At 32.1% G+C, this 11,581-nt stretch overlaps 1 protein-coding gene and 1 long non-coding RNA gene across 2 annotated transcripts; both read right to left on the reverse strand.

Moving 5' to 3' along the window:
- Nucleotides 1-3,030: 3,030 nt before the first annotated feature.
- On the reverse strand, nt 3,031-4,965 carry LOC133702009 (uncharacterized). Its single transcript, XR_009843699.1, has 2 exons — nt 4,592-4,965; nt 3,031-3,723 (listed from the first exon to the last, which is right to left on the reverse strand). It is a non-coding gene; the product is annotated as an uncharacterized LOC133702009 (long non-coding RNA).
- A 4,343-nt stretch (nt 4,966-9,308) lies between these two features.
- Nucleotides 9,309-11,267, reverse strand: LOC133680997 (polyphenol oxidase, chloroplastic-like). The gene has a single exon (XM_062104077.1). It carries the CDS (start codon nt 11,230-11,232, stop codon nt 9,511-9,513), a length of 1,722 nt encoding a protein of 573 aa, XP_061960061.1. The 5' UTR covers nt 11,233-11,267; the 3' UTR covers nt 9,309-9,510.
- Between the last annotated feature and the right edge of the window lie 314 nt (nt 11,268-11,581).

Raw genomic sequence — 11,581 nt, forward strand, 5'->3', positions numbered from 1 at the left:
AAAGATCAGATTGCAAATATATTAACTAAGCCTCTTAAGCCTGCAATTTTTGTCAAGCTTTGAAATCTACTTGGACTGTGCTCTTCAAAAGATGTCATCAGAGAAAGAGTAGCAGCTGTTAATTCCTAAACTAATATCTACATATATTAGTTTAAGGAAAGGTGTTAAAATAAGTTATATTGATTATGCTTTTGAATTTATCTGAAATAAATAGTGGAAGACCTATTTTATAGGAGTTCCATCCATGTTTTAGATAGTCGAGATTTTATTGTTAATCTGTTGCTATTTCCTTGCTATTTAAAGGCTTGCTATTGATTTATTCAATACACTGAGTGCATTAGTTTTCTATTTATTTTTATTTCCGTATCACCCATTTCCAACAGTGAAACCATGACATGGAGTTGTGGGAGAGGTGGGGTCATGGGATATATAGAGCTTGGCTTGTGGCAGTCAAGTAACTCTGAGGAAGATCCCATCTCCATAGCTTTCTCTTTCCCAATTCAACTACACTAAAAAGGAATTTTTAGGAAATCAGGTTTTTGAAAGAGGGATTGAGGAGGAATTAGGGTTTTAAAGAGAAAAGCTTAGATATTTCTTTCTAATGGTTTTTGAAACAAAGATTGAGAAGGAATTAGTATTTCAAAAGGAAAAGCTCAATTTTAATATCCTAGAAGTTTATAAGCTGCATGCAAGTAGAAGTATCCAAAACAGAATTGGACTATTATTATTTCTTTTAGAGAATTGATAGATGTTCAGAGAAATTATTAACAAGGAAAAAATTGAGTCAAAAGAATGTAAAAGAAACTTCCAGACATTTTGAAAGGTAAGAATAGATAACACATACAAAACAAAAAGACTAAAGAATTGTGAAAAATCACAAAAATGACATTTCTACAAAGCCAAAATCACACATGAAAATCACAAGAATAGACATTATGCCTTTTTCAATATGTTTTGTTTTCATCTTACATATTTATCTTCTTGCAACTTATGTATGACTTCTCTACCATTTTTCTCTCATTATTCTTAATGTACCTACTACTTTTGTTAGCTTTTTTTTTTTTTCAAAAACCCTTTGTAGTTTATTAGGTTTTTAAATCTTAAAACATTAATATCTTACTTGATTTAAACTTTTTGGTTTTCTAAAAGCCTTATTTTCTTTTTTGATCTTTTTAAGATCCTAATCATCCTTACTTTGCCTATATATATGTAGAACCTTCATCCAGTTTGACTGCATCGTAGTTATTTTTCATGCGGGGTCAATCTTTAGAGCAAGAAAAATTAATTGATAACATAAATGCCTTTATTTATTTTATTTATTTATTTAGATTTTAATTATTGGTTATTGTGAACCTATTTTTAAGTATTTTTAGAGTTTTAATAGTCAAAATAAAAATACCAATAAGATACTATAAAACGTTAGGGGTAATTCAACAAAATTATTTTATATTATTTAAAGTTTTATGAGATGTATAAATAGAAATATAATGGAAAAAATTAAGAAATTAATTTTTAAGAATATAACAGAGTTTAATTTATTGGCATATATTTTGTATCATAATATAAATAAAGTAAATATTTTTCTTTTATATAAAGTAAAAGTATTTTAAACTTGACATGTTGAATTTTGTTAAAGTAAGATTATATATTTAATATTTATTAATAGAATTCTCTATGATTCTTAAAATCTAGGACACTTTTGTCAATTAAATTCAATTAAATATTTTGACACATGGTTTATAATTTATATATAATCATGAAATATTATGAATTATTTAATTAGGAAAAGGATGTGAAGAAAATCCCCTTCAATTAACTCAATGATATACTAACAAGTTTAAGGTGCTTTGTTTTTTTAAAAGATAGTTACAAGAAGAAAAAAAACCTTCAATAGTTTCATCTAGATTTCACTTTCCCTTTATGATTTCATAAATAACACTTTACATACTCAATAAAAAAAAGTAAAGAGAAAATCTAAATATTTACAAGTTACAATTATATTTAATTTAATTACTAAAGAACCCTGGAGCCCTAAAATAACAAAAAAACCATGGCTATCAAAATTATAAAAATACCCTTAAAATTACAAAAAACAATTGCACCCAGCTTCCAAATTTACAAAAATACTATTAAAATATGTTTTTAATAAGAAATTAATTTCATATCCAAATTCAAACAAAACCACTTATTTTTATTCAACCAGACCCGTCCAAAATTTAACTAAACACACATTCAATATCCAAGAAAAAATACATTTAAAATTTCAACTTGCCATCGCGTCCATAATTAAGCACATGTATTCACTTCTTAATAAAATAATCCACAGTTTTCAAGTTCTTGTTGCTTCAAAAAGTTCAAGCAAACACATATGATTTCACATCACAGTTATTGATCCAAGGCTCCGGATTGGAATATGGTTTTTGATCTCACCTTTCATCGTTTGGTTTTCTGGTTGAAGTTTTCAGTTAAAAATTTCAGCTATACAGGCTCAGATCTTTTTAGAAATCCTAAATGTATTATGAACTGGACTAATTAATTAGATCCTTTGTCGCTTTGGTCTTTTTTTTTTTTATTCCCATTGTATTTTATTTTTCGTTCAGTTCCACCCAAGGTTGTTAAAATCGCGATTTTAACACAGCAAGGAAAGTACTAAACAAACTCGGATTGTAAAAACGGATCGTAAAATCATAAGGAATTTTAAAATATATCAAAAAAAATTCATGCTTCAAAAAAAATCGTAAGGAATTTTCACCCCATTAATCCAGTCCTATAATACTGAAATGGCATTAAATTTAGTCCAATTCAACATTTTTCAGTCCAATTTTCACCCCATTAATTCAATCCTATAATACTGAAATGACATTAAATTTAGTCCAATTTTCACCCCATTAATTTAATTCAATTCAATCCAATTAATTCAGTCCTATAATACTGAAATGACATTCAATTTAGTCCAATTCAACAGTTTTCAATCTAATTTTCACCGAGTAATATTTAGTCTAATTTAGTCAAGATATATAGTATATACTGTGGCATTCAATTCAACAATTTTCTCACCCAATCAATTTAACATTATACATATACAAATTACAGGACCGGGCAAAATGAATTACAGGGTAACAGACTAACTAACAATTAACACTTAAAATGGCAAAATACAAATCTATTACAGGGGCAAAATCAACTAATGCAGTGATGATGATGAAGGCAAAATGAACTTACGGTGTCGCCTGCTGCTGTTGAAGATGATGATGATGAGCTGAATGGCTGCTGTTGATGATGAGCTGAACGGCTGTTGGTGAAGAGGCTCGACGGCCCGATGTCGCCTGCTGTTGTTGAAGATGGGAAAGAAAGGAGATCGTTGTCGGCGTGCCGCTGTTAATGAAGACTGCAGAGGAAGCCCGAAGACGTGAGCTGTTGAGGAGATCGTTGTCGGCTCATCGCAGTTAAAATCACGATAAACAGAAGAGGAAGCCGCGACCGTGAGCACTGAGGAAAGAGAAGGAGTGAAGACTGGAGTCACCGGATCGTGAGCACTGTCACTGGCTGCTTTTGTGGAGGATGGAGATCATTGTCGCCGCTTTTGTGGTTGCCGATTAGGGATTTGTTCGGTTGGAAAGAGTATTTTGTGCGTTGTGATTTGTGAAGAAATTGTGAGTATTTTCGCCTGAAGTGAAGACTGATCTGTGATTGTGCAAGAAAAATCCAATAGGCGTCTGACAGCTGGAAATGAGGGGGGAAATTTTGTTTCAGCGCCTCATTTTGGCAAAATCGCAAAATCGATCCTGAAATCACGATTTTGCGCGATTTCGTCCCATTTTTGCGATTTCATCCGATTTCAACCCGATTTTACCCATTTTCGATTTTTTCAAGCGATTCAACACGTAATGCATGTTTTGACTCGTAAAATCATATGATTTTACGAGTCAAAACACGATTTTAACAACATTGGTTCCACCTACTTGATGGGGTTGTTTAATATATAATTCTCTCGTTTACTATATATATAAAAAAAAAAACAGCTATTGATCCACAATATTCAGTTTGGGTAAATTATCTGCAATTTCAAAAACCATTGTTTAGTTATAAACTAATTGTACTTGCTTGAATATTTTAAAGACTAGCCTATGTCTATGTTTGTGAGGAGGATGTACAAGCAAAAAGGCCGAGTAAGAATAGAGAAAAGTAGGGGAAAATTATACTGAGTAATTGAATTGTGCAAGTTTTTCCTATCAATATGGCCACAACTACTTTAGAAATAAGCATTAATTATTGCAAAAACATGTAGCAGAGCTTAAACAAAAATTATTTAACATCTCATAAAGAAGAAATGGATCATAGATAACCCTATAGAAGTGAACACAGACTCAAGCAAAGAAGCCTAATTTTGAACACCTCTTAACATGAACATTCAACCTCTTAACAAATAACCTTGAATGAATGCTATAATTTATTATTCACTAATGGTAAATAAAGCTACAGAACTGGTGAACTTTTTCAAGTAATTCAAGCATTAATTCGTGAAATCATTGAAGCTTTGCATAATTTGATTAAAAAAAACCTTACTGTAGATGAAGATTTTAAAGCTTACCTTAGTATTAAAACTCCAAAAATTGCTGAAACTGTTTAGGTTCAAGGGCCAAGCTAAGTCTCCATCATAGTTTTCAAGATCTAGAAAGCTAATCTGCAAAAACGATAAAGTGGCAGGTTTAAACATGCGAGAGCTATGAAGAAATGATAGCAGAAACTTACTTCCTTACACAAACGAAGAAAACCCATCCAGATCTAGAAATTAAATTTGGATTTTTTATTAAAAAAAAATCTGTTACCGGTGTAGCTGAGTTACAAACAAGTGATGGGGAATCAACACAAGACAATAACACAAGAAATCAAGAAATCGGGTTTTGAAAGCGAAAGAGAGAGTGTTGGGTGATGAGAGAGACTTACTAGAGAAAAAAATAGTTTTTTTTTAATCAAATTAGCACAGTAAATTTAAGAATGGGGAGGAATGACACCATTTAAAAAACAATTCGCGCAACAACTTAGTTTAACCTTGTCATGCTTCCAAAACACGACAACTTAAAATGTCATGCTTCATAAGCACAATATCAATTAAAATTTAAACAGATCAGACACCAATAACACACATACATTCCCTTTCTCTCAAAAAAATTCATCATCTCCATCAAATCTCTCTTGAAAACCTTGATAATCACTTATATTTTCCCTTAAAACAACTAAAAATCAAACACATCCTAGTCTTTAAGCATCATTTAATGTTTTTATGTTGAAAATCCATCGTTTCCTTTGTTGTTGCCACCACCGTCGTCACTGGCCCAACCATTATTATAGTGCTATAAGCAAGGTAAACATGCTACATTGCTATTAATTTGTATTTGGTTTGGTTGCAATCAAATAATTGTTTAGGTTGAATTTAGGATTTATGGTGAATTTAAGATTTGTTGAATCAATGATGAATTAGTTTAAAATATATTCAATTAAAGTCTATTTGATATAGTTGAACATGAAAATAAATTGAATTAATAATAAATTAATTATTTCAGTTAATTATGTATTGCATTTAATTTAGGTTTGTTGAATTAGGAATTTTGTGTGTATTGTTTGAATCGGCTAATAATATAGTTAAATACACACACGTTCATGAAATAGAGCATAAATATGGTTGAATTATGATGAATTATATGTTTCATTGAATTGTTGATAAGTTGACGAATTTAGTATTTTCTTTTAATTAAATTAATTTGCTATGAATTTGCGTTTGATATAATGCAATTGATCATGAAAAATATCAATTGATAATGTATCATGAATTATGTTTATTTTTGTTAAGTTTTTTTTAACGTTACATTTTGAGAATTTGATTGAATTTGCTATAAATTTTGTCAATTAAGGTTAAGGTAATGCAATTTAGTTAAAATTTCGTTTAATTGACTAGAAACCGATTTTTTTACAGAATATCTAATAACATATTTATGTTATGTCATTATGGTGTCAATATTGTTCCTAAAGTGAAGAGGTAGTATCACATATAATGGTGAGTGAGGCTTTGCACGTCATTACTCGTAGGGATAAAAATGATGATTGCGACTAGTTAGGTCGGCATAGTACTTATGTATCATAATGAGATGCATGAAGAAATGAAATATTTACAGAGATGTATAATGTAATTGTTGATGAGGAGTATATGATTTGGTATATGAGTATAACACGACGGATCATTACTCAAAACCCCGAGAAGGTTCCTCCACTTGGATATATGCAGTACGAGCAACAAACCCAGCAGATTCAACATCACATAAGTAATAAAGTCTTTTTATGATTAATATATGTTGACCGTTGAGTTTTATGTATTTATCTTTTTATTTAACATTAATGTTTTATTTATATTAGATTGGTTTCTTGCTACGGGAGGGTCGAAAGGCTTCATCTTATCTTCGTAGTACTGAAGAAAAAAGTGAAGTTCACACCGTAGCATCCCGGTGGTTAAATATATATCGCACTGGCCTTGAAACCTTTAAAGAGAGGCTAACTCTTGATGATTCCATGGTCAAGGACGAGGCCACTTAGAGTGTGTTTGGTATTGCGGTAGCTGTTGTGGTTGTGGTTTGAAAAAAGTTGTTTTATAAAAAGTACTTTTAGTTGAGGTTGGTTTGAAAAAATAGGTGTTTGGTTAAAACTGTGGTTGAAATTGAGGTTGAAGAAAAAATAGTTTAATGTGTTTGGTTAAGAATGCTTTTGAAATTGAGGTTATAAAATAATTTTTAAAAATATATATTAATATTGATGGTTTTAAATTTAAATATTGTAGAATTAATTACTCCTATTATATCATGAAATAAATAATACTTTATATAAAATATTTTTTATTATTTCATTAAACTATTTATAATTTCATTATGTACAAAATTCATCCGATAAGAACTACAGTTTTCATAATTTTTTGAGCGTGTAATAAAATTAGATAAAATATTATCAGATATAAAATTGATATTACAGTGCGAGTGAATTTAATTCACTCTATACTAGTTTTTCGAGAGAAAAAATATTGTACACATCACAGTGCATATAAATTTAATTCACTCTAAACTAATTTTTTTAAAAAAAAAGTGTCCACGCAGTGCAAGAGAATTGCACTGTTCACTATTTTTTAAGTGAACAGTGCAATTCTCTTGCATTGTTCACATGTACAATGCATCACTATGCACTGTTCATGTTAATTGCATTGTTCATTGAACAATATAATTAACGTGAACAGTGCAAAAAAAGCAAGGAATTCTTGCTTTTCAAACACTGCGTTTCCAACGCAGAAAAAAGGTGGGACCCAGTAAACAGTATACCTCATTTTTCTTTAACCAAACGGCTGCAACTACGTTTTAAATAAAACGCAGCCGCAGCCGCATAGCCAAATGGGTTCTTAGGCAGGAGGAGGTGGTGGATCTAGTCATACTACTGATAAGCCTGGATCATCTAGTAAATGAAGTAGACATAGATAGATAAATGGGTTATGTTTATATATTTTGGGATTACTTGAATATTGTATTTTTGAATTATTTTATATATATATATATATATATTGCATGTATATATGTTTTTTTTTAACTCTTATGACTACTTGTGATTATGGAATATGAGAATATGTCAAATTTAGTTAAAATTTGTTGATTGCAATTATTGTGGTTTTTTTGTAGGTTTTTTTAAGCGGGACATAATTTTGGGTATAGTTTTTATATAGAGGAAACTCTGTCCAAATTTTAATAAAATTATAAATATTTTAACTCTCTAAAATAATAAAGTAAATAAAATTTTAGATTAACAAAAACCATGATTTTATAAACTTTTTCAGGCTTAAAACACAAAAATGACCCAAAACCATACAGTGGTTAAAACGGTCTGACCGTTTTGGCGACTGTCTAACCGTTTTATCAAATATCTAGCTATTTCTCAAAACGCTCTTCTTGAAAATATCATAATTTTGAACTGTAACATTGAATTAAATGTCGCGATTCAAAAACGTAATATTTCATTAATTTCGCGGTTGTGTACCGTGACATCAGTTGTCGCGGTTCTAGACCATGATATTATTGAAATATTGCGTTTTTGAACCACGATATCTTTGAATTGTGCTATTTCACTAAAACTTTTTCATCCTGTGCTATTTCAGCATTTAATTATATTTTGGGTGTTAATTGCCCAATTTATCAAAAAAAAAAAGGGACAATATTGGGTCTTGCACATAATGTTATGATATTTGTTTGAAACAACGATAACTCTATAAAAAGTAAGTTAAAATAAATTATAAAGTTTGATTTCCAATTAACTAAATGTAGAAGGGTGAAATTAGAGAAAAACAAATCAACAAAAATTCAATATTAAATGAAGAAATTGAACTAAAATATTTTGAGAAATCTTCGCAAAGTTAATCAGACAAATCATCAACCCTAACCTGAAATCAACTAAATATAGATTGAAAAATAAATTAAGTAACCATAAAAAAATAAAAGACACCTCAGAAAAATAGGCTAGGCAAAGCACTCAGGCCTAGGTGGTCTAATACACCTGACCTTAGTATTAAAAAAAACCCAAACTTGTGGGCTTGGGTCAAGCCCACACGCTTGAGCTAGTTTATTTTTTTAAGGGGTGAACAATGTATTATCCGTCCTATTTTAAAAAAAATAAGAAGCAAGCGACATACACCTATTGAAGAGGGGGGGAAAATTTGGTTTTAATTATATTTTAAAAATAAGCCCATCGCATTTTATGTATTTTAAAAATTTGTTCCCATGTTAATTTTTGTACTCATAGTTTTAATTATATTTAATCAATAAAATTTAATTTGGTTTTACCGAATGAACATCAATTTAATCTCGAAATCTCTTTTAAATATTGTGAGAAACTCTTGTGAAGCTAACCGAGTTAAATAATTAACTCTAATCTTAAATTAATTAAATTTTAAAGGATTAAATTAAAAAATATATATAAAAAGAAGAACCAAGATGAAGAGGGGGGAAAAAAACACTGTTAAAGTCCTCCATGGTGAAAATGCGATGGGCAATAGTTTTTTATTTTCTTATTTGTTAGTTAGAGAGACAGGGTGCCTCTACCAATTCGCGGTAGTAAAGGATAATAATTCCTTTCTGTTTTTGCTCGTTTGAGAAACAGACGGCTACAAAGATACAATGAGGAATTAATTTTCGAAATAATATCGGGTAACCAAATTACTCGAGGCAAAGAAGAACGTCATATCTTATTTAAGACAAAAAAAAAAAAAAAGTTAAGAAAACAGAACATGAAAAAACAAGGTTTCTTTTTATTGACGATCAGATTTTGTTTACAAGAGTAATGAAACACTCATGTTAAACATGGACCTTATTTAAACAGAAGCTCTGACCTGGTAAATTTTTCGGTGCAAGTTACTAGCTAGGTATAAAAATGCTAACCGAATTACTTGACATGATTAAAAACGAAAGGATAAGTTTCCTTTTATGATGATCAATCCTTGAGAAGCTCAATCCTGAGAGTGCCAATGGTAGCCTCACCTATATTTGTTACCGGCACCAAAGTCACCACCACACTTTCATCATCTTCAGCTTCCAAATCCTCCAATAGCTCAGAAATTCCCAACCTCAAACTTGTCTTTACTGTCTTGTTACGATTATGAGGCACATTGACAAAGGTTCCAGCAAACTCTGCGTCGTCTGCTTTACCAGGTGTGTCAGGCACGTCATTTATGAGCACGTTAAACTTTACATATAGATCTATTCGATACTCAATCCCTTCAATCACTAAAACTTCTTCTGCTTCTTCTTTGTCTTTCTTACTTCTCTTTTTATTAGGTCTCTGAACCACAACACTTACAGTTTTGTTTAACAGACCGATTGGTTTTGTTGGGTCTGCCGTATCTACTGGCACTGTCGGCTTTGGTTTGTTTGGCTTTCGTTTTGGTCTAGCATTGATCCAGGGACTAGCAACATCTTGAAACCCATATCTCAACTTTGTTGTGTCAAGACAATCCCTAATTTTAACTCGGACTAGATTAGCGTTCTCATCGTAGAAAAGAAATGCTGCGTCGAGCCAATCAGGGTCGGTGAAATTCTCTCTTTTTCCACCTGGTAATTTCTTCCATACTTCCCACAATCGGTCAATGTTCCCATGATGAGCAAAAAAGATGGGATCTCTCGCGGCTGCATAGAAAACACCCATGTTTTCACGATTCGGTTGGTCTGCGTCACCGGTCCAGATGTGAACTGTAGTGTGTGGGACATCCTCGAGTGAACCAGCTCCAGGTTCTGGTTCATCTCCGGCACGGTATGGTCGACCCATAAAGAGCGTAGGATACTTGGCAGTCACCACTTGCCTATACATTACATTAAGATTGCTAGCCACTTGAACTGGGTCTGGCAAAGGAAAGTCTACACCGGGGAAGTCAAGATCAATAATTTTTGGTGGCTGGTGACTCTTGTCACGGAGCGGGTCATAGACTGCCGATTTAGGGTCGGCAAAGAAGGCTGGTATTTGCATGCCCTGAGGGGAATCCCAATTCCAGAATGGTAAAGCAAAAGTGGGATCATTAATCAGTTTGCCCAAGATTCTCTCGTAGAAGTAGAGATAGTATCTATGCCAGGGAAAGAACAGCCAACTAAAGTGAACTTGATAATTCAAGTCTGGCATCCCTACTTGGTGATAACCACCATCACAATAAGCACAGTGGACATTGGCTTGCTGTGTGAAGTTACGTGGGTCATCTTCAGGGAGTTGTTTCATTAGAGCAATGGCTCTATTATATTTGGCAATGTAGTTATCATCAACTAGATGAGCAGGGCGTCTAATTCGCAATGGCTCATTTTGAGAAGGGAGCTTGAAGTCGATGATCTTCCTTGTTAATGGAGGGCAACAGTTTGTGGGATTTTCAGGATCAGGCTCGTTTATTACGCTACAGTCAGCTATGTCCGGAGGTTGGATTGGCTTAGCATAAGCAAATGGATCGCTGAGATTGGTTGCCCCATAGAGACCTCCTAGACCAATGAGGACATCCCTTCTCGTGGAAGGGTTCTGGTTATCATCATTTCTGGCTTTGCATGAAACTGTATGAAAATTGGGATGGCTTTGATTTCTAGCTACAAATGGAGCGTGTCTTTTCAGGATTGAGGGGCACAGAGAGGAGGTGGAAATAGCAGTAGGGGAGGTGGTGAGAGGAGAAAGGTTACAGGCCATGGTTTGGAAATTGGTTGTTTTGTGATGGATAGAGAAAAGTTAAAGGCCCTTTTATAAGATGAGGGAATAAATTTTAGTACAATCCTACTTTTCATTAGTAACTTATTAATTAAAGTTGATAACGAAATATTGCTATTTCCTATGAGATCTTGACAAGTGGCGAAACCATTTTGACTTTTCTGAAGGTCGTTTTATTTGGATGATCACGCAGCAGGCTACCTTCCACCCGTAACTTTTTTCTCTCTCGAATCTCTTGCATTCAGACTTTGAGGCTTGTTTACTGAAAAGTAATGTTTTTTTTTTAAAAAAAGTGGTTTTTTATAAAAAAAATTCTTGAAAATATTTTTTT

Source organism: Populus nigra, chromosome 1 (genome assembly GCF_951802175.1).
Source record: "Populus nigra chromosome 1, ddPopNigr1.1, whole genome shotgun sequence".
In the NCBI taxonomy this organism is placed as follows: Eukaryota; Viridiplantae; Streptophyta; class Magnoliopsida; order Malpighiales; family Salicaceae; genus Populus; species Populus nigra.